The sequence below is a fragment of the Orbicella faveolata genome, unplaced genomic scaffold, assembly GCF_042242905.1.
Source record: "Orbicella faveolata isolate gen_17 unplaced genomic scaffold, um_ofav_v1 contig_36, whole genome shotgun sequence".
Classification (NCBI taxonomy): Eukaryota; Metazoa; Cnidaria; class Anthozoa; order Scleractinia; family Merulinidae; genus Orbicella; species Orbicella faveolata.
The window spans coordinates 2,812,340-2,836,075 of NW_028301565.1; the positions used below are offsets into that span (position 1 = coordinate 2,812,340).

Below are 23,736 nucleotides of genomic sequence, written 5' to 3' on the forward strand. Positions count from 1 at the left end.
TGGTAACCTGGCTAATAGAGACCCTCGTCCTTCGAAGAGCGTCAAGAAAAAAGAAAAAAAAGCAAACAAACAAACAAAAACAAAAATAACAATACAAAAAAAGAAAGAGAAAGAAAAGAAATAGTTTTTTGGAATATTCCCTGACCGTTTCTCTGGGTACGAGTAGCCTAATGTACGATCAGGCATTCTTAGTTTTAATGGCGGTGGATAGCAGGTTGAGTACACAACTGCCTAAAGCCAAGGATCGAAGAAAAGGTGGATAAAAACAGTTTGTCATAGTTCAAGTACTTTATTGTATAAACGCTACATGACGAGTGCAGCGCCCTTCACGTCAATATAAAGTGCTTAAAGCCAAGCACAGCCAACGTCACGACCTTTCACAATAATAATAACAATATAAATCAAATATTCTGAGAATTAAACTCAAGTCCATCAAGTTTTAATTCCAAATTGATACTGTAAAATAAATGATATACAATCTTCAGGTGGAGGTAGGGAATTTGTTTCATTATGTACAAGTTCAATTGCAAGATCATTTCTAATTTCGCTTTGCTGAAGGAAGGCAAAAACAGACAATCCGCCCTTCACAAAAACAACAAAGGTAGACGTGGTTTGCAGCCATTACCGAGAGCTTCAAATGACAGACCCTGACGCCATGTTGGATCATAAGAACAATAACGCTAACTAGAATTATTTTGTTAATGGTCATCCAACATGGCGGCGATGGAACGTCACTTGCAAACGAGCTATTGACGGGAAAAAAGTTTCACTTTTGTTACTTTCATATGAGGAGTGGACTGTCATGGCTTTTACCTTCCTTAAGTGTCTTTACCCCCAAAGAAAATAATACAAATATTTAAACAACTCCTTCTTTGCAAAAAAGTTTGAGTCGAAGGATGCTGGGTGGTAGTCACAACACGTTCAAAGTTGCCAACACCCTTACAGATATAGTACAAAGATAAGTAACAAGACTTCTCGGTGATCGCGCGCCCTTATTCACCAGCGCAACTCACTGCAACATAATAACGCGACTTTACACTAAGGACAAATGTTTCATCAAAAATATTATAGACAAAACGGCCAGCCTTGCGCGCAAAGAGAGCGGAAAACGTATATTTTATATATTTACATCTCAAACTACACTTTACTCACGTTATCTGCTCTGCAAGTTGGAGATTGGGGAGAGGGGGGAGGGGGGAGGGGGGGAGGGGGGAATTACAAGCCCGCTATGATAAAAATAAAATCACTGGATCTTTTTTCTTTCATAAAACTGCTTTACAACGGAGACGCCGCCTCCTGGGCATTGTAAAAATGAAAATCCGTATCTAGCTATACTACTGGTATAAAATAATTGCTTCCTCTTGAATTCTCTCAGCACCAGTCGGCCGTGTAGTTGAAATCAGCGAATAACGCCTGAAAAACAATTATAACAATAAAAAGAGGTTACCATAGAAGCAGACAAAATATACCTTACTCTCACCCCTTGGGGACCATTTTGAGCGGGGGCAAAATTTGGGGGATAATTTTTCGCGTGGAAACGCGCCCCAAACTCGAATATAATGTCAGCGAGAGAATAGCCAATGTTCGAAATAAGTAATATTCTAACATGGCTCTGCGGTTTTCTACCCAAAATTGTAAATTTTCTAAGCTTTCTTTGTCTGGTAATTCTCATAAGAGATCTGATACAAAAAACAAACAAACAAAACAAAACCAGATATAGAAGTTTGGCAGAAGGCCTTAAAGCCATGTTATTCGTTTCAGTTTGACATATAGAACGCGCGCTGTTGCCACAATTTCGCTTTTCGATTAGGAGAATCCACGAGCTTTACCTTTCGGACTCCGTAAAGAACAAGGAATTTCTACAAGTCAGTATCAAAACAACGAAGAACAAAGCGAACGTCGCGTAGTTGATACAATTCTTTCAACAGAACATGAGGAGAAAGAAAGTAAAGCTGAGTGTCACATTGTGCTCTTGAGGGGGCTGTTTACTGATTGATCGATTTAGTGACTTCAAGTTTGTTCCCACGTTTCTTTCACTTTTCTTCACGTCAAAGTTTGTGTGATAAACCATCATAAATACAAGGGCAAACTATCATCAAAGGTATTAAAATTACCTGTTCTTCGCGTGATAGCGGCCTACTCTCTTTCGGTGGTGTCAAGACTGGTTCTTCTGATGTAAATTCTTCATCGAAATTACTAACATCTTCTGCGTGTCGCTGTTGAAAAATAAAATCAATGTGAAATATATAAAGCCCTGAAATTTTGTGGCAGCTTTTTGATGACCAAATTAAGATGCTTTTCCAAACTCTTAAAAAAAAAAAAAAAAAAAAAACAGCACGTGGACGTGAGCGTGAACAAGTGGCACGTGATCAGCACGTGTCACCTTCAAAGTTATTCGCGTTTAGTCGTGTTTCACTCAAAGTTCTTTAGAAACAATAGAGGAGAAGCTACGAGAATGAAGCATTTCCGAGACTAAACTTACCACGCTTGGAACAAAAGGAGGCCGAACTTTTCGTGCGAGGAGATCATCCCAGTTCATGTCCTAACAAGAAACAAAACAATTAAGAAAAGAATCTCTTCAATGGAATATGGTTACCGTCTCAGCGCGGCTTGATAGTTCATTTAGTCAAGTACATGACACTATAAAGCCCCGTCCCTATCTTAAATGACCCTTTCCACTAAGCCCCTACACAATTGTACCCTTTCCAAAGATAGACAAGAGTTACAAAGCCTGTGTATTTACATGTAAAGTTACCGACTTTACATTGGAATGTTTCTTCATAGTTCAAGTGCTCAATTTAATTACATTATATCTGATTTAATTCGAAATGTATAAAGACGTGTCTGTAGACCAATGAAAAGTTTTCTCACCCTAAAGAAAGGCTGCTTCCTGACATCCTCAGCATCTTTTTCACTGGCTCCTAACCTTCTTTCTGGGTTTCGTCTTAGTAACTGGAATAATGTTAAAATACAAAATCAAAGTCAAACGAAAGAGATCTGTGGACAATAGAAACACTATAATGAGGCGGTAGTTTTGGCAAAAGGGGAAGGCTGACTCAAACCACGCTACCAAAGACTGTACACAGTCAATAACTCACGGCCCCTACATAAAACATTTTCAAGGGCAACTTGAGTGTTCTACTATTTCCAATAACCCTTTGAGAAGATTATTTTAAAAATAGTAGTTTCTGACGAATAATGTGCACCGTAACTTGCAGTTTTCAGTCAACATTAAAGAACACAACAACCAACCATAACCATTTTCCTCTTGGTCTGGAAAAAATTCTTAACCTTTTGTTACCAAGAGTGATTAAAGCCTAACTTCCCCTAACAATGCCAACACGCTGACAAGTTTATGAGAATATAGAAATTCAAAAACTAGGAGATAGTGTATTGATGAACAAATTCTCATTGTTAACATCAAAGATATGAATAGAACTTGGTATTGAGAATTAACAAGTCAAGCGTACCCTTCTCATGATAGCGATAGCTTCTGTTGAAAGAAACCTTGGATAACGAACTTCATCATTTACAATGGAGTCAAAAACCTCCTCTTCATCATCTCCAGGAAACGGAGACTAAAATCAAGAAAAAAAGGTAAAATTAGATTACATGGCAACAAAGCCAGCACTTTTTACTTACTATAATATGCAAAATTCAAGATTTTCCCTTGTTTTTTTAAACTCTTTTTTCAGAAATAATGATTTAAATCATACCCACCAGCAGAGAAACTTTGTGCTGCTGACACAGCTTAACTAAAACACCTATAAGACCTTGCACCTTGTAAACTTTTCCACACCCTTTTGAGTTTTTCAAACAATTTGCTGGCAAACTGTCCAAATTAGCCTCTTCTACCCCCTGATAACTCAAACACAACCAGTAAAATAGGTTCTATCCAAATCAGTAAAATAGAGAATGTATATCTAAACGGGGCAGATATGAAGATTACTATTTCGTCAGTGTAACAATCCATTGAAAAATCAATCATTCACTCACCTCTCCTACTAACATCTCAAATATAAGAACACCAAGCCCCCACCAGTCCACAGCTCTTGTGTACGACGTCTCTGTGAGAACCTACACATAAAAACACACAAAGTACTCATCAGAACAAACACAGTTCCGTAAATACCAGAACGAATTATCAAAGCCTGGACAAAGTGGTCCAGGTTGAAGACACTTAACTCTCACAGTGCGTCTCTCCACACAGGTGTACAAATGGGTACTGGAAAAGTTAATGCTGGGGGGGTAACCCTGTAATGGATTAGTCTAGCATCCCCCCCCTCCCCCCAGGGGGAGTAGAAATATCCCTAGCCGCTTAATGCCACTAACACTGAGAAATTCCAGAGGAGATAATAATTTCTGGGCCAGGTACTCCCAGCGAAAATAAGTTAGTTAATAACTAGCAGGCTCACAGGATAATTTACTTATTTCCAAGATCTGAAAATCAGGTCACTTTTATTCTTTAGCGATGTTATAAACACAAGTACAAATAACATCATTACCTCAGGAGCTAAAAACTCAGGTGTACCACAGAATGTGCCTGTTCTTGCCCCAAAACCCATTCCTTCTTTACACAAACCAAAGTCAGCGATCTTCACATAACCTTCAGAATCTAGCAGTAAATTGTCGAGCTTCAAATCCCTGGAATGAAAAATACAAATCATAAGGAAGTTGCAAACGCAGTTTACCTTTCATAGCTGTCTTGCTATACCACCAAATTCTAAAAGTAATATTAACATAAAATGGAAGGTAAAAAGCGGAGGGAGTTAGTACTGAGCAAAAGATTAGGGTTTTAAAAAAACTCTGAGTGCAAGAGGAATGATAACATAACTTGAAGGAATATCAAGGTACTTGCCTATAAACTATTTCATGTTCATGCAGATATTGGAGTCCTAACACAACACATGACGTGTAGAACCTAGGGAAAAAATGTTCAAAGCCACAGTTAGAATACTCAGTGTCCTGGACACAGTTGAATGCACTCACAATGTTAACCCTCCTGAAGGGTGTACTCTGCACCCCCCTTGCCCCACCATCAAAAATTCAACTGTTTTTCACTTGCTTATGAGTAAAAGTCATGTCATAGAATTCGAAAATCTCTTGGGAAGATAAGACATTAACTAATGCCACTGATCTCTTTTCAAATAAATCACCAGTCTAAAACTTCATATTTGCACCAAAGTTGAGTGGATTTTGCCAACAGAGTCTGATGAAAATGAGAGTATTCTTCATAGAAGAGAATTACCAATTAAGATTTCAATCATGGTGAAACTTACACTGTCCTAGGTTCTGAAAAAACATCAGCATGAATGTGCATCATAAGGTCACCTCCAGGGGCATACTCCATAACAAAACAAACATGTTCCTACACAAATAAACAAAATAATACTTAGTAAGAGATCCACCTCAGGAGGCAACAACAGAAAACAAGGATTAATCAACAATTCATTCAAACTTACATGAGTCTGAAAGCATGCGAATAAGTTAACTAGGAATGGATGCCTCATCTTGTTCGCTGTCAAGAATATTCTTTTCTCCGACAAAAGACTGAAAAATAAAACATCAGATTCACAGGTTTAAAATCAACTCCTCCTCTGTACCACATGGTAATCTCAAACTAGTCCGCTCAGTCATTGCAGGCAAAGTAAATTAGAGTCGTTTTAAAGATAGTGCCTGTTTTAAAACAGTGTCTCTGCATTTTAATTTTTTACATTAGGTAATTGCTATGGCTACCTTTCAACTTCTTCTCGGGAAATGATATCGCCTTTTTTCAGTGCTTTGATTGCAAACAGTTCATTTGTGTTTCTGTATTCTGCTAAAATAACCTGCAAAGAGAAAGAAGCTCTTGAGTGATAATTTACAACAATAACTTTATCCGTTCCATACCAAGCAAATCATCTGCAATCTCAGACAAGAGTTGACAACAAAAGAAAGGCATAGACCGTCATGATGTACTGGTAATGCAAAATTCTTAGAACTTACATAATGGCAGATACTGGTTATCAGTAAACAAAATTAATATTTTCAGCTTTGAACTGGAAGTATGATAACAATTTCAACCTCAAAATACATTAACTCTCATAAGCAGTTTCTTTGAAACACATTTTATGATACAAACTAGCAATAAAAAATGAATGACAAAAACATCGTTTTTAGTGCTAGTTTTTATCCTAAAATACATCAACACCTCATTTTGCTTGGGGCATTACAGGTTTTACGGAATATCCCACAGATACAAGAGAGTTTCTACAGCTTCATTTTCTCAAACTCACTTTTCCAAAATGGCCTCTGCCCAGCACACTGATGCACCGAAAACTGTCAATGTTCATATGACTCGTTGAGCTAGTGGGTGGCGATGGAGGTCTGAAAGAAAATGAAGTACACAGCTAAGTTGCTAAGAGGTAGGAAAATAACACAGTCATTCAATTTCATCAATTAATCAAAAAAAAGAACTAAGACTTAAAAGAATATGACTAAAGACTTGATCAAAATGAATTTTCTTACTCACAAACTTTTAACTGGGGGGAAAGGAGGGGGCAGTTTACAGGATGACATTTAGTTGTACCCTTTCTAGCCCTGAGGGTGTCACTATAAAAGTGTAGTAAATTAGATTTCTACAAGAGGTGAAGATCAAATGATTAACTACAGCACCCTGCATTTCTATGAAAAAAAGCTGCACACATGTATATTAGAGTAAACATTTTTTTTTTCTTATAATGATGAAGTGTATTACAGCTTACTTTCTTCTAACAGGAGGGCTTGGTTTATTGGGTGATTGTTGGATGGTCCGTCTTGTTGGTGGACTTTGCGGGCTGTCTAGGAATCCAAATGCTGAGAGAGCGTCCTGCAATGACAAATAACATTGGATGTGAATGCTTGGTGAGTAGACTAGGAAAAACCTAGCATATAATTTTGTTTAATGCACTAATCAAGCTTGATGGCCGTAGAAATTACATTTGTGGAAAATAATTTCCTTGGAATGTCAAGATACACTGTAACTTCCACAATGATCCGTAAAAGCTAATGGAAATTTCTTTTAAGCTTGACCTTATTCATATGATGTTCTGGTCCTGGAAAAATGAATCTTCCAGTCACTGAAGCAATTATATTTACCTGGACTTCATTTTCATTAACTGATCTCTTCCGAGCAGAGCCTGCCAGTTGTTCACTGCTGTTTGCTGATTTCTGGCCCTTGCCAGACGTGGTGCTGTCAAACTCAGGTTGTCTGGGAGGTGTCTGTGTTTGAGATCTTTGTTGACTACTAAAAAAGGAAATATTTCAATTAATTCAAGGAGTAGTCTGGACATAAATTGTACTAATATGCTGATATGTGGAGAAATACTAAAATAATAATCATTTATTTCGTGATGAAACCTGATGAAAAACTATTTTTCATCAGGTTCTCACTGTTGTATTTTGCAATTTTTGAACTTTAAAATTGTGTCATGAAGACTCTGAAATGTCGTTGACTTTTATCATTAATTTTTACTTGCTTGTACAATACAAAACCTTTGCTTATTAGGATTATCACAACAGGAACCAATTTATTTTACTTTATTTAGTAATAAAGATGAACTAACTAGTCAGAGGAAAATGTCTGACTTAATTGACTTTGATAATTGAAGAGGTAGAATAACAAGCAGTCAGCTATCTGAGATCAGTAACAACTTGCATAAATGGCCAATCCACAAAGGGTCTTTTCAGTAGGAAATACAGAAATACTTTTGCAACAGTGTTTCAGCCAGAAAATTTTACTTGAGGGCCAAAGTTGCCCCTGAAGATCTTTTTTAGGGGCCAATTTTTTAGGAAAGGGGCCAATAAACTGAAAGCTACAGAAGGAAAAAATGCATCAGGGAACCAAGGAAAATAAAGCCATTTATTAGGATCTATGATAAAATTTAATAGTAAGTACTTTTTGAAGGGTTTCTACTCAATAAAGTTTCTTTTGAATCAGATACTAGTATGAAGGATCCGTGCATTACAAGAGAACAATCCTTAGGCCTACATGATGTAGTCAATGATCAAGGGTCTGCAATGCATTATAGGGCAATTTCAAACTCGGTCAGCCATTTGGAAGTTTTCCAATATGAGAAAATCAATACAGCAAAGCAAAAGGACAGATTGACTTCTTTTCTGATGTTGAATGTTTCAGAAACAAAGATCTTTCAATATGATTTTCTACATGGACATGTATGACAAAATAACCGTTATTGATCATCAACACAGAGAAATGTAGTCGCCATTATGCCGTACTATGGCAACTAAACCAGAATGTTTGGTCGCCAAGGATGAAATGCTTGTTGCATTGGCAACCATATCGATCACAATTTCCAGCACTGGGATGGCTTTTAAATTATTATGCCTGTGTTAAGCCTGCAGTCCTGTAAAAGGAAAGGGCCAAATTGGCCCTTTTTTTGTTTTTCTGGGGGCCATCTCTAATTGTAACGCGAGATTCCCGCAATGGTGCGCTCTGGCGGAAACACTGTGCAAATAAATGAAACTTGGTTGTAAAATTAATCCTAACTGGCAGGAGGCACACTAGTTGGTCCTTATACAAGTGTGGTAGAAGAATTGAACTGAAGACTATCAAGAACAGCCCAACTATATTGTACATTAGGGCCATTTATACAAGGAAAATAAGCTATGGATTGTAGAAGAGGAGGGTTTTGAGCTTGGCTTAAATAAGCCACAAATTTATTTGAGACACGAAACCACTCGTATAAATGGTATCGTGGCTTGTTTGCGGCTTACATAAGACGTGAACTCACACTGCGCAAGCGCAATTTTTCCCACACTTGTGTGACAGCTCATGCAATTCCACAATTGCTGTGACAACCAACACAAAAGTGAGGCATTGGTCACGAATAAACCGTGAACCATTTATACGAACACTTTGGTCCAGTTTGCGTCTTATGTAAGCCATGGCTTGTGTAAGCTGAGGCTTATTTTTCTTGTATAAATGGCCCTATTGTAGTGGCCGTCAAAGTCAAGAGCTTAAACTAGTTCTGTACCACCAGATTTCAGGTCAAGTGGTCTGACCACAGTGTCTCCACATCGTATGTACATTGATTAGCTGTTCCTTGAGCTCAGTTTACTGCCCAAGCTGGCCATGCACAAATGATACAGTAGGTACTTGCCTTGGATACTGAGGTGATGCAGAATTCGGACTCAGCGTGGAGTTGTTTGTTGTACAATTTGGTGGAGCTGCTCGCTTGAGTAATCTTGCCCATGTCGCAACATTTGTGTTCATTTGACCTGCACGGAGGAAATTCTTGCCTAAAATGAAAGGAAACACAACATTAATTATGGTGGCATTATTCTGCAGCTGTACGAGTGTTGTAATAAAAGCAATTAAAAGAAATCACCCTGGCCAATCGCAAATTTCAAAGATAATCCAAGGAATCAATCAAAACTTGAAGCAAATTATACACTTGGCATACACAAAGCATGGGAAAACATGTGCAAGTACTAAATCATGACTGTTTTTTGGCTTTATTTCTGATTAAATGAGAAAGAGGAACATGTTTTTTATAAGTCAATTGCTTAATGTGATAGTGTTAAAACCAAGCAAATGCCCAAAGATTACTTTCAATAATCAAATGAAAAAAGCCCTATTTGCTGCAAAACCAATATTATTAGTCACATTAGTGCAGTACAGCCCTGCAGCATTGAACTCATGTTAGGGGAAAAACAATTCAGATGAGATTGAGGTAGCTGGAGTTTAAAATTGTCAATGGTCAAGCTGCACTTTCACAGGTATGTAAACAATACTTAATAAACTGGCTAAGAGCAAGTTACACATTGCCTTACAAATGATAAAACAACAAATTATTTAGATGTTCAAGTGGAAACATTGACTCATATAGTGTCAATATAACATAACTACATTATAAGGGAATTTGGCCTTGTGATTGAGATTAGCAAAATAGTTCACAATCAGGAATCTGTAACACCACTAATGTTTCAAAACTATTTCACTGTTACATGAATTTTACTGTGCTTTAGAAAATAATTATTTTCTCAACATTTCACTGAATAGAACTGTCAGCAAAAGGTATAGAGATCACAATCTTATGGTTTGAATGGAACACGGCTGTATCTAATCCACATGTTTCAACAACATGTTAGAGTTCACAGTGTATTTATAATGTCAGAGTGGATAAATTAAAATCCAAGTTTTACTTGGAATTCACTCAACACAGAATGTACAAATCTGTGTGGAACAACAATTTTTTTTAATTAACACATTATGACACTCCCAGCTAAATTAAATCTGCTGTAAGGTCTATAAAAAGGCAGACTACCAGCACTAGCACCAGAGAATTATCTTCAATATAATCACAAACTCTCACCTTTTTGAATGTGAAATAGCTTCTTCTGCCGCTGTAGTCTCGGCTTTTTCGTCACCATGGGGTTGAGGAATGTTACCTGATTAACACATTTGAAAGGAAACACAAACATAGTACAGTTTAGAATCATTCTTGAGAAAAACGTAGGCTGTAGGTTAGCTCCATACAACTAGCCTTTGGTTTTTCCTTTGACAGATGAAATATTAATGCCTCTGAAACAACAGGTGGGAGAAGAACTGAAAACATTCTAGGTTTTCAATTACGCAAACAAAGCAACTTGTAGGGTGAAATAACAGAATATTCAACACCTCCAAGGGCTTCAAGTTTACTTGATATAATAGCTAATCAACGATTACAGAGATTTCTCTGATTGAAAAGACTGTCTGAAATAACTTAATAACCTGCTTCACTTGACAAAGTACCAGTTAAAATAAATCAATTCACTGCTGAGGATGAATGTAACAAGAAATAAAATTATATTTTTAAATAGAAGCAGAAACAATCTTGCTTTAATTTTGCTAGCCTGATCTGTTGTGAACATTTGAAAAAAACAACAGACCAGCTCCCATCGCTTTAATTAACCAGAATTGAAAAACACCTGATATGACATTTGTTTTGGGAAGCAAAGCTTATTAACTGAAAGACATTGGTTATCCAGAATGGCATCATATACAAATCAAATGAAGAGAAAACTTGAAAAATATCAGGAAAAAAGTACACTTGTGCAGTGAAATGTTGTACTTTAATGTTCAGTATGTGGAGACATCCTGAAGATTTAAGAGCTTCATGCCAGCATTGTAATTTTCAACTGAAAGGAAAAGAACTTTATGTACAATTATGAACTGAGGGCTAAAAAAAACAATCAGATAAATTAGAGAGCGACTACATTTCACTTGAAGAAAAACCCAATACTGTAACAGGAAAAAAGACTTATAATTAATAAGAACTATTGAGGGAGAGGACTCTCTTCTACACTGTAAGCACACGAATGCACAACATAACACAGACTGATTAAAATTTCTCAAGCATGTGTTCCTGTTTGCATGGTTAGTGATTAATAACATTCAAATACAATGCTGTTTCTTTGTTGTGGTTTTAGAATTTGTGATCAAATTGAGCATGACTTGGTTTGAGAAGAATTATGTCAGGTGCTATTGATCAATCTAAGTCCTCTTGCTGAGACATGGTGAATCTTCAATGGGTAATTTAAGAATCAATGGTGGAGACTGAAACCATGCTATGACAGACAAAACGAAAAAAAAAAACTTAACGCAGCAGAAACAGACTAAGAAGAAAGCAAGAACCTTACAATAATAATTTAATATCAAATGAAATATTTGCAAATGCTCCAGTGGTGAAATATGCTGCTCAAAACCCATTTGATAGGCAATCATTAAAAAATCAGATTTAGCCAAACCTTGCTCAACATTATTTCTGAATAAATTAAATCTACTGCAAGCAACAGACCAAGATGTAAAATAGTAAACAATTAGCACCTTTTCATAAAGAAGGTAAGAAATTCTCTTTATCTTCCACACCATCACACGGTATCTCTTGATTGTAGGGATGCCAAATTGACCATTCCCTCTTTTAGTTCGCATGCAAAACTTGTCCGTAAATAAAGAAAACACAAATGTCCTTTGGGAAGCAGATGGTTTTTCAGGAATACAGCCATCAACTGTTTCTGGTGACAATTTTTCCTGTTTTGATGCTCGAGCAGATTTCTTTCGACTAGAGCCTTGTTTCCGTTCCACAGGCTTGTAGTTTCTGTTTTTTCTAGGCTTCACGTAAGCTGCATTTCTGTGTAATACGCGCCTTGGCTTCCTAGGTTTAACCGCATTGTAAGTTCTCTCACTACAGCTGCTGGTGATCGAAGTGGTCGTCTTTGAACGCTGGTGTCCCCTCTCTGAAGAATCTGAACCTTTCCTCAAATATCTGTTAGATTCTCGACTCGGTGACCTATCCAGTACCACTAGGTTCTTGCCTAAAGATGCTTGGCCTTTTGTATTTGTCACAATCTTCATTGGCAGCCGATTAGAAAGAGGGTTCTCCATAGCAGCACTTCGTGGTCTGTTTTGAGTTCTCGTTGCTGGCTTACTTTTTTCAGCAGACCCTACATCAATATCTCGTACAATTGCTTTAAAACGATGAGTGCTGTTTTCCAATATTGAACTTTTGGGGCGCTGAGCAGTTTTCACAGAAAGCATATTTTCACTTCTGGTCCTTGCTCTTGAATTAACATAATTTTCCATAGCAGAACTACGAGGGCGAGATTTAATATTTTTGCCCACTATTTCTGCACTCTGGCTAATTTGGCTCCTTGATCTAAGCTTTGCCTGACTGTCACTTCCCAAGGTATGGCTGATTTGTTCGAGTGATGAAGTTTTACCTCCCTCGTTTGAAGGGGATTTTGTTCGAGTTCTATTTCTTGGTGAACCTGGTGATTTTCTTCCACTAGAAAAATATCCATCACATTTGCTCATAATTCTGTCACAAGATGCCCTTCTTGTCCTATGTGTTGGGGAACCTTGTGAGGGAGATGTGCCTTGTGTTGATAATTTTTCTGGGCTTTTCACATAGATAGTATTGTCGTTTGGTGTGTACTTTCCTGTTCTAAATGGAGGTGGTGAACCAGACACAACTTTGTCTGAGCCTTCCTTAGATTTTGAAGACAGAGCAACTGGCCGATCATTCTGTACAAACACACCACAGGAATACACATCATCTTTAGGGATATACTTTCCAGTGCGGAAAGGAGGCAATTTTTTGTCTTCAACAGAATATTTACCTGAGAATCCACCAGGTCTAAATGTTTTTTTGCTCATAATTTCTTGCTCATTACTATTCACACAGATGTTTTCTTTCCTTGAGGATTTCCATTCTGATTTAACCAAGAATTTTTCATCCTTCCTTGATTTCACACCTCCATAATCATGTTTGGCTAATTCCTTGCTCCACTGCTCGTAGATCTTTTCAATCTTGCGGCTTGTGATTCCAAGCCTGGTTTGATAATGGAAGCCATTTTGCTCTTTCCCCACGATATCTTGGCCATCTCGTCTGTAATTCATTGTTGAGCTAATCTGAATTTCAATCAGCCTTAATTATTTTCCCCATACATGGCTTTCGGTTGGGTCTCTCATTCTCACCTTTCAAATTATTACTAAATAATGCATTTTAAGTGAAATAGTACATTTGCTCACAAAGAGAACAAACAGGAAGCTTCTCAAATCCACCTTTCACTTCATGTGCCCGAGGCAAAATACAGTGGGATGAAAAACTTATCTGTTTTTGAGCTCTTGACAATCGCCAATGGCAGCCAAATCCCTGTTAATTTCACCTGCATAACCTAGGTGATCAAAGATCAGAATTCTTGACAAGTCCCAACACAATAACAAAACTCTTCAGCCTTCTGTTGTAAAGCCGTAAATGCCAAAAACCTCATGAATAAACATCATAAAGAAGATCACAGCAGCTTTGGAGACAGGGGAGGCATTTTGAATAATCTTCCTCCCTTTGATAAACCAATCAAGCCAGAAGACTTCACAGAGTATTCAGTTGGTTGCTTCTTAATTGCTTAGAAGTTTTTCATCGTGTAACCAGCCAATAACATCTTTTCACCTGCCGGAACCTGTCCTAGAATAAGGTTTCATTGGTTCCAATCAGGCAGAAAGAAAATAAACATTGAAACTAGAAAATCTGGCACCTGTCAAGTCTGAGAAGTATGTAAATTTAATTTTGGTTCCCCTTACAGATTACTAAAAGTGTTTACAATAGGCACCTTGTCAAAGGAGTGTTTTAGCACTGAGGGGCTATATATCTGAAGCAAAAACACAGAAAATGTGTGTGCCAAAACCAAACAGAAAAAATGTAAATTTGATTTTCTTTAAAACAAAAATAATTTCCATGTGTGTGGTATTTAAAACCAGCAGCTAAGGATTAGGTCTAGAGCTTGATATTAATCAACCTCTTTTAAAGAGATTACTTCTTTTTTTTACAACAGAAATATATTATTTCATAACACCTTGAACAAGGGGTCATGAAATTTATGCAAATCTGCATAGAAAAGACTTTGAATACAAACAGAAGTGTCAAAATGTTGAATTATAATGAGAGTGGAAAATAAAATGGCTGGAGTACTTCAGCACAGCATAATTACATATCAAGGAATTACAAGGAACTTGTAAAGCAAAGATATCCATGGTGAATTTATTGCTACCAATTACACACCTTGTAGATCACATCACTTGTGAAGATAAAACAACAAATACTGTCAACAAAATTCATACAGCGAACAAAAGCCGGTTTGAACAAAGGAAACCACTGGAGCATTGCAATTAAAAACTGTCCGCTGTATTAAACCAAAACATCCACGTGCAGGCTGAAGAGAAATTGAATCAGCTTTTTCTGAAATCCCAAACATAAGACCAGGACTGAATTAAAACTACCCTTAATATTTGTTGAAACTTGCTTTATAAGAAAGAAAAATACAGAGAAGTTTTGCAATGACTCAAAGCTGAAGGAAATTAATTATTGAGAAAAGTAATAGAAAATATGTAAATTATGCTGCAAGAGGCAAAGTGTGAATGTTGAATGATATACGTATATGATATAAATGAACTCCCGGCAAAGAGAGCTTAAACATCAAATAATTTAGGAACCATTTACTGGGAAGGAAATTGAATTTGATATAAAACTGAAAATTTGATCACATAAACTCTTGACACAAGTACAGAAACAAAACCTAAATATTAAACAACTGCGAATTGGAAGCACACATCTGCCAACAACATCAACTGTCAAGACTTCAATTAAGACATCTGCATAACTTCAACTACTTTTAGTCTGAGAAATGATTTGAAATTATAGTACTTCTCAATCAATTATTTTTGTTTAATCCAACTTTTCAAAAAACCTTCAAGGCTTAATTTTTTAAATTTAAATATAGATCTATCATGTCTAAAATTATAAATCAAAAAACTAATTATTCAAAAGACCACAAAAGTGTATGTTATAAGGCCTTTAAAATAGCAGACATGTAATGTAAGAATTGGCAAAAAAGACTTCCAAAAGAAAAGAGAAAATGAACCTTATCTTTCAATTTACTTCAGAATAAAAGTTAGGAAAGGCGATAAATTATGGTATACACTGTAACTGGAAAGACCAGTCCAAAGAATATTGTGAACCATCAACACCTGTCTAGCACAGAGCTTATTTAAATATTATCGCATAAAAAGTTGCTACAAATATGACAAAACTAATACTGATTCAGTTGAACTCCTGAACATGGGAACCATGCAAGATAACACAAAATCAAAAAGACTCCTTCCCTTAAAATCAGCAGATAGCAAAGACATCATGTATTATTGAGATGCTTAGAGTCAAGCTTTTTCATCAAAAAACAAAATCTTGCCTACTAATAATTAGGTAAAACTACTGTGGTGAGAGAACATGTCTTAAATATATATTGAAGCACTACTTAATTTATATATCTGAAAAGGGCAGTACTACTGAAAGAATAGATTATTTTAGAACATTTGATTAACCACATTTTTTTTTTTTTACTTAAACACTCTTTGAAAAGTTGCTAGGTCATAGGGTTTGACAATAATTTTGTTATTGCTGTGGTGGTGGTGTCATGCCATTTAATGACAAGAGCAAAGTACACGAATTTCAATTCCTGTTCCCTGGGTAAACTGACAACAAAAGTCACTTGTAATCTGGGGTTTCAAGTGATTACAAGCCAAACAATTTTTCTAGTGAAAAAACAGTCAATGGCCAAAACTTTGCTGCACCTTTCTACTTGGACAGTAGTTCATGAGACCTTTGATTCACCAAAATGTTTATTTGCATAAGATGCTCCCTTTGAAACGTAACTTAAGGTATTAGGGTTTAACAAATTAAAAAACTTTTGCTGTTGTTGTTGTGGTGGTGGTGGTGGTGTCACGTTATTCAATGTGAGGAGCAACATTTCAAATGTCACTTTATGGTACCAATCTCAATATCAGTGTCAAGAGCAGCATTTCATTTCAAATTCAGAAAAAACAAATATCAATGCGAAGTATAAAAATCATGCAAAATAAATGGCAAGGGGAAAAAACAAATTTAAAAAAAAGAAAAAAAAAAAACAGTGAGACTAACCTCAGCAAACAGGCAGCCCTGAGGTTCAAGAGGAACTTGAATTTGATGCCGCTGATTATCGAGAAACTCTTCTAGTCTGAGGAATGCTACTCCACAGAGGGAGCGGTGATCCCGCCAGTACACACCAACTTCAAGCTCTCTTGACTATAACATACAAAGACAAGCAATTGTTATAAGACTGAAAATGCACGTAGTATTTACTGTAGTGTTACAGTTAAAACCCGCTATTTAACTCTTGAGGGAACCAAAAAATAGTTTGAAATGGAGTGGGTTAAAGAAATCCAGTAAATATTGTACAAGGTTCCAACAGAGTCAGGTGGCCTATTTTTGCATTCCACAGCCTCTCCAGAATTTCCATTGACCTTCCTTGGGAGGGGGAGGAGGACAGATATTTCCTGAAACTTGGAACACATTAAGTCAAAGTGCACAAGAGTCTCAAGAGAAGCCAAGAGCACAAGAGAATTTCATATCAAGTAAAAACAAGGATTTCATTTCTAGTATAGTCTTGTTTTAGGTTTCACCAGGCTTTAATTCACTTTGTTTCTATTAGAATCATTGAAAGCGTTTTACCTTGTCAAGGTCAATATGAAACTGCTGACTCCAACAGTCTTTTCCTAAAGCCTTCCATGAACTTTGTCCCACATAGCAGTTATCCAGTTTAAGGACAGCGCAGACTTCAACTAAAATCACAGAAAACAAAGCAAAATATATGATGACTGCAGGAAGCAATTACAAAGTTATGCACTTGCACTTTGTAATGCAAAGGAGGTGTCCACGGTAAGTAAAGGTTTATCTATATTTTCCACATTTACCTGATAAACTTTCATCCACGTTCCATTTATTGTAACCACTCTTCCTTTTGCTGGATCCAGACCGATCTCCTAGCTTGCCATCAGGGCTTACCATTGCTAAACTGACAGTTTTCCTAGGATCTCTATTAGGAACCACTGCTAAGAGTCTATCAGCACCAACTATGTGGACCTGCAAAAAACACAAGCAGGATTCAGTCTAAATGTTTAAAGACTTACATCTCAAAGTTTTACTCTAAAACCAGAAAAGCAGCATTTGACACTTTCAATTCTACAGCAACTGGAATGTGCACAATAATAAAATTATGGCGCTCTGCTAATAGTGGTGGATCTCCCCCAGCCACTGTACCCAAGAAGATCACAACTGGTGAGTTTACCATTAATTTGTAACCCCTCCCCCCACTTCCCCCTTAGAAAAAAAAAATTATAATAATAAAAATAACTCACAAAAACATACACTGTACAGAAAAGATATTAAAACTTTAAGCCTTGCATACTCAATGTTGTTCATACAGGGACAGATTTTGCCCTTTCCAACCCCTGCAAAAAGGGGTTTTATCAACAGGTTTCCAAGATATCGTGGTAGAATGTACAGCGACCATCTTTTTCTGTGTAGTGCATTAAGCTGCATAATGCTGCAACACAATACTGTACATGTACACTGTAGTTAACCAAAATCAACATCTCGTAAAATGTTACATTTGTATCTGGACTATTACTGTCTTTTAGCAGCAAAAGCTATCCCACTAAGATAAGCAGTGTTTTTTGGCAAAACATTCATACTCTTAAAGATTTGACATTATGAACAAATGTAATTAGTAGCTTTAAGACAAAAAGGGAGGGCTCCCTTTGGTCTTGGAGACTAGATTATGCTGCCTCTTAGTTCTTTCTCACTTCGTTTTAATGGCAAATGACAGATATTTAGCAGTTATTATAATTACATTTAAGACTAAACTCTACTCCAGTACTCCAGTAATAAATGCCTTTTGCATTACTTACGTACAACTCTCCAGTGAGTGCTGCTGGTTTAGTGATAGCTGTATATTGCTGTTTTCCTAATCCCACAGCCTTACGATCAGCATAAGATGGCGGTGTTGTTATATAGTCTTTGTAAATACCTACAGCAGCTTGTTCAGGAGATAGCTCTCCCATAAGTCTCGTAAGTGAACACTGAAGTAAATCTAGTTTTTGACTTGATTCATGAAATCTTCTCTCAGCCTGAAAAATCATAAAGTTTTTAGTACATACATGTAGTCATGTAAGTTAACATAGCAGAGGTGTTAGCTGTAATTTCTCCCTCTATATACTGTTCAGGCATTTAGCCAGATAGGTGTCCAGGCGACCTGTGGATGGCCACTTTTTAACAAAACTGTTTTATTATTCATACCTTGTCTTATAAATTGTTTGTTTGAGCAGACCCTATAGCACAATTTGGACACCCACTTTTCAAATCCTGGCTAAAAGCCTGGTACTTTACCTGCATGATTCAAACTGTGCCTAGCTCCTTCATCCTAAATTTCAACATGAGTAGGAAGATAATGTAAAACCTAACAGACTGGGCTACTTTCTCTGTAGCCTAATGTTTCTGTTACATGATCAATTTGGAAAATTTAGCTACCCACTCTCCTCTAAAATCTAACCAAACTGAATTACAATTTTCATTGCACAGTCTGACTTCTGATTAATAAGGGAGTGGCAAGATTCTTAGTTAAACCTGTGATTTGACACCTCTGAGGGGTAGTACATTTGTGAGTGCTGGTTAAGTGTTATGGTTAGTGCTGTACACTATGTGTGTACCACAAAGTAGGTGAGGCCTGCTGACAGTATTATGGCTGCACACTGAAGTGTGAGGGTTGATAAAAAAACTTTCCAGAATCCTGAGATTACTACTGACATTTTTGGCACTGAAGAAAGTAAAAGAACACCAAGTTCTGTTCTATCACTGACTGAGATACAATAATGTCATTATTAAAAGCGCCTCCTCAGCTCTTCAATAAGCATACATAATTATCACCATCCACCCTTGAGGCTTTTTACGATTAACACTCTGTCCCTAACAATGTCCTATCACTACATCCTCTCCTGGGTCTCAAAGTTAACCCAGTGCCCTAGGCTGGGTTGTTTGAAACACAACACCTCACCGAGAAGTTACCAAACTGAAATCAAAATTCTCGTTAATCCTGGGTTAGCTTAATCAGGCTTTGAACAACCCAGCCCTGGTCTCCTGTGGTCCAAAGAGTCCTGGACATTTAAGAGAAGTTCAGAAAGACCCTGCATATAAAGCTAGAGTTGCTTTCATCTACACTTTGACTATGTTATCTGTAACCAATTTCCCAAATAATTATGTACATAACTATGTACATTCCACAAATTCACATTCGACTCACTACATCTGTTATTGTATACATTATGGCAAGAAATTAACAAGCTGTCTATGTGACATTTTATAATATGGTTGAAGGCAGCTTGTCAATTTCTTGCACCTAAGGAATGTTAAACACTTACCTCTACTAAGCCTTTCTTATCATGACCAGATTTTTGCAAAAACTTGATCATGTTTTTTGCACCCTGAATTACTCTAGATTCGATTTCAATGTGATGCCGTACATCTTCTATTCTAAGTTCTAAAGGTGAAAGTCCTAATCCTGGTGCAGCGTTCTCTTTACCACTAGCACTACCAGATAACACACCATCTTCCCTTCCTGACGACACACCCTGCTGCTGTTCTCGCAGCAGTGCCATTCGTATAATTTCAATCTTTGTTTTAGAGTCCTCCAGCATTTGCTGAGCTTCCGCAATGAGTTTACTGTCTTTTTTCTTTGATCCAGCAGCATTGTACATTGCTAACATGTTTTCTGCCCCTTGTTTGACTTTCATTTCCACAGCAATTTGTTTCTTCAAGGACTCAATTTTACTGCTCCCATCTGGTTCATTTTGCTGGCCATCTGTCTTGTCTGGTGACAAGGCATTATCATATTCAGCTGTAAGACAAAAGACAAAGTATAAAAATTTGTGCTCTATGGATGCCCCCCACTTACATGAATTGTGCTATAAGCCTGCGATTACTTCATTTACATACAGATGCTTCTGTGCAATAGTTTTCAACACAGAGCTTTACACAGTTGGATGATTTTTTTCTTAGATTGTTTTTTTCAAAACAGGTTTTCTTTTATTAATAAAAGGAAAACAAATATCTTAAATATACAGTTCATTTTTTTACTTTTTGAAAGTAGGAAGTTACTTTTATAAATTAATAACCAGAATGATATAATTTAGTATATAAAGATAAACTGAAGTGAGAGTCAAATATGAGCATTAGCAAAACTGAAACTGGGGAGATCCATCCAAGCCTTGAGGAGTTACCAATATTAATGCCCATCCACAAACAAGTGATTGATTATTACTGTTAGACTAATACTCTTGACAAATAATTATTAGCTGAGACTACAGGTGCAATAGCCGGATTTTTCTGTGAGCAAGTAGTATAGAAGGCACAGTCAGTTGACTAGTACTCACAGAAAAAAGGTTAGAGTAACTAGTTTAATTATTTTAAATAGACATGTAAATGATTGGAGTTCCAATCCACATATTGTACTCATTTTGAAGCCAAGAGTTGAAATTAATTTTTCCTTAACAGTAATGTTACATTCCTAGCCTGCAATCATATTCTTATGGCAAATAGACAACAACACAAGAAACAATCACACTCACATAATTCCAACATAAAATTGTCAGTATCTATGCGAGTAACTGTTCCTACCATGTACAATGTAAATTAGCCAGAGTGTAAAAACTTGAAAATGTCATTTCTCGTGACTCTTTCCTATACCTTTTGGTGATATATGAAAATAACATTTTTAAAATAACTGGTAATACTACTGTTCATGTAATTGCATAACAATGTACAAGCACTAATATATGTAGTGTAAGAAGATTTTAGGTCAATTTTAAAACTGATGTTCAGATCAAGATGATGGGATACACTTAAATAAAAGTTGAATAGGCATCCCAAATCTGAGCATGCTGGAAAGGCCATGTCAGTGACAGAGTCTCCTCTTGGATTGACAGGCCTTAGTAAGTATGAAATAGCCAAGAAAAGTTAGCCATTTACAACACAATAAATCTTTGTTTGTTTTGTAAATCCTGTATAATCCACCTTGATCACCTAGAACATAGTGTGCACTAGCACTTTTTAAAGTTTTAAACCCTAGTTAGTGTCTCAGGACTTATTAGATGAGACTCGACTCTGATTCTAATTTTCTGGTAACCCTAGCATGAGGAAATCAAGTTGTGTCACAATTACAAATTCCAGAAACTAAGACAAGAAACATATCAAGGAAAACTCCATGCTTCATAAATTTATTGTAACTAACCCCAGCATATAATTTTATACAGTACATGCATTGTTTGGAAGGAAATAAAAACTAACACACTCTCAGTCAGCTTAATATAAATAATTAAGGAAAACAATATAAACCCCTTGATCTATCAAATCCAAATTTGGTAGACTTTCTGTCAACTCGTATTAGCGAGTGGCTAGTTAGCTGGTAATAAACTTGTCGGAAACTAATATATCTTCCAAGTAATCTAACAAAGATTTCGCATAGTTTCTAGAATTTATTAAATACAACTTCAGGCATCATAAATATTAGCCTGCGAGTGTGCCTAGATTGCACAGTGGGACGAAACGAACGAAGAGAAAAGCTCAAAACAAGAGGCAAAATGCAAACAAAGGCTCTTCCTTCGACCAAATGTAAACAATCCATGGTTGTTGTCACAAACACAGGCGAGAAGGCTTCAAATATTTAAAACTACTTGACAGTGGCGAAACTAACAACGTAATTGCCCGAAAATCTCTCAGCCATCACAAGGAAACGATTTAAACAATGCCCTAACTTTTACGAATGGTTAACGGCGACAAGTAAATGAAAAATTAAGTCCCAAAGGGTGACGATTAAATACTTAAACAATGTTCAAGTGTGTTGCGATACGCACCAAGTAGCATATTCGCGACTGAAAAATATCCCGAGTATGATAGCTAAAGGTTATTGTAAACTTTGAACTCTAAAGTAATGAATTTTTGCTTCTTTGTTACTTAAGAAAGTCGTGATTTGTTTCCGAAACGCAGACGAGAATTTTTCAATTCCTTCAAAAATGACAGCCATTCCACAACACGGAATATCAAGCTGAACTTATCAAAAATATAGCGTGGTTTAGAGTTGTCAATTGGTAATAGTAGATCGACCGGATTGCGCTGTGTTGTGTGTACTATTCCGTACAAATACAAAGCTGTCCAAAAGAAATACGTCAGTATAATAACAACACGATGAGCTCAGAGCTTATTTTTCACAGGTAGTGTACTGTTTAGTCAGGGTTTATCTCGCCGCAAATTTACCGACTATTAGAGGAAATGACCAAACATTTTAATCCAAATCAACGACTTCATCTTAACTGCTTGCCTCTAAACCACAGAAAAAGTGGTACTCCAAAATAACATGACAAGTTCTCATGAACAGAGGAGGAAACTTTGCCCTGTCAAGAGAAATGAACAAGTGTCATTTCTCGAAGCAACGAAATGCTTGTTGGCTGGTGAACAAGTTGTCAAGGAATGCCATTTAGGATTATTGTATCTGCCATCTAAAAGAACAATTTATATACTTACAGGGCGTATCTTCCGATACCCTAGCATTGAGGTCTTGCAAATCATCGTGCAAATCTTGAAGTTTAGCAGTAGCCTCTTTCAAAATTGAGTTGCACTGCGCGATAGTCTTCTTGTCAGTGGCTACTTTCTTCAAGTTTTCTGCTCCTTCTTTTAACTTAAGCTGCTTGCGAATTTCGCTTTTTATTGCCTCCTTGGATTGTTCAAGATCTGTCTTCAAAAGCGTTTCCGAGCCAGCTCTCTGCATTTTGGCGTGATAGTCGTCTGATCTGCTAGTTCGTCTGTTTCGACCTCCATCATACTGCAAGATATGAAGATAGTTGTAAACCCAAGGTTTGGCATCAAAAATCAACGCAAAAACACGCCAAATATATAAAATTTTCGACCACTGTTACGATCGTCTCACCATTATGACTCCTCCCTGACTCATTCTACTCTGATGGAGTCGAAGAAACGCCGGCAATTCTGCAACAGTCTTGAGTCGAGTTGTTGAACTCAACCATGACCCGCCATAGCTTGTCGGCAAAGCCAAAGTAAACAACGATACAACCACTTGGAGACCGAACAACGGCCAAGAATAAAGAACTAGGGCAAGGTATAGACTCTAATCTTTGTTATGGAGGATCTACAATGACTCAAGGAGCTACGGGGAACAAAAAATTGACTAAAAATAGAAAAGAATCGTTGAAAAATTTCGGATACCAGAGTCAGGTAACAACCGAAGAAGCTTGTTCGCAGCGCGAAATGTTTGTTGGGACGGCCTCCAAACTCACACGTG

General features: G+C 36.9%; 1 protein-coding gene across 5 annotated transcripts; it reads right to left on the reverse strand.

Annotated features, from left to right (window-relative positions):
* Positions 1-269: 269 nt before the first annotated feature.
* On the reverse strand, positions 270-23,733 carry LOC110041325 (serine/threonine-protein kinase N2-like). Of its 5 annotated transcripts, XM_020746608.2 has the most exons (23): positions 23,365-23,724; positions 22,962-23,259; positions 19,805-20,280; positions 18,299-18,517; positions 17,303-17,471; positions 17,061-17,170; positions 16,491-16,634; positions 10,356-10,431; positions 9,141-9,279; positions 7,117-7,264; positions 6,744-6,847; positions 6,276-6,366; positions 5,737-5,828; positions 5,463-5,550; positions 5,280-5,368; positions 4,859-4,921; positions 4,506-4,644; positions 3,997-4,077; positions 3,471-3,578; positions 2,872-2,952; positions 2,483-2,542; positions 2,115-2,216; positions 270-1,413 (listed from the first exon to the last, which is right to left on the reverse strand). In XM_020746608.2, exons 1-23 carry the CDS (start codon positions 23,386-23,388, stop codon positions 1,372-1,374), a joined length of 2,943 nt encoding a protein of 980 aa, XP_020602267.2. In that variant the 5' UTR covers positions 23,389-23,724; the 3' UTR covers positions 270-1,371. The 5 variants fall into 5 exon arrangements, with proteins under 5 accessions (XP_020602267.2, XP_020602265.2, XP_089131330.1 ...); XM_089275205.1 differs by lacking the exon at positions 270-1,413 and having other exon boundaries at positions 1,775-2,216; positions 23,365-23,733; XM_020746606.2 differs by lacking the exons at positions 16,491-16,634; positions 17,061-17,170; positions 17,303-17,471; ... (2 more) ...; positions 22,962-23,259; positions 23,365-23,724 and adding an exon at positions 11,849-13,971.
* Positions 23,734-23,736: the final 3 nt, after the last annotated feature.

What these genes read in the sequence shown, in the direction of transcription:
- LOC110041325 (XM_089275203.1), bottom strand. Translation starts at nt 13,420, where the DNA reads ATGAATTACAGACGAGATGGCCAAGATATCGTGGGGAAAGAGCAAAAT. An exon ending in GCTATTTCACATTCAAAAAG is followed by an intron (nt 9,280 to 10,355) that starts GTGAGAGTTTGT and finishes CTTTCATTTTAG; the next exon opens with GCAAGAATTTCCTCCGTGCA. An exon ending in GCATCACCTCAGTATCCAAG is followed by an intron (nt 7,265 to 9,140) that starts GCAAGTACCTAC and finishes TTCCTTTTTTAG; the next exon opens with TAGTCAACAAAGATCTCAAA.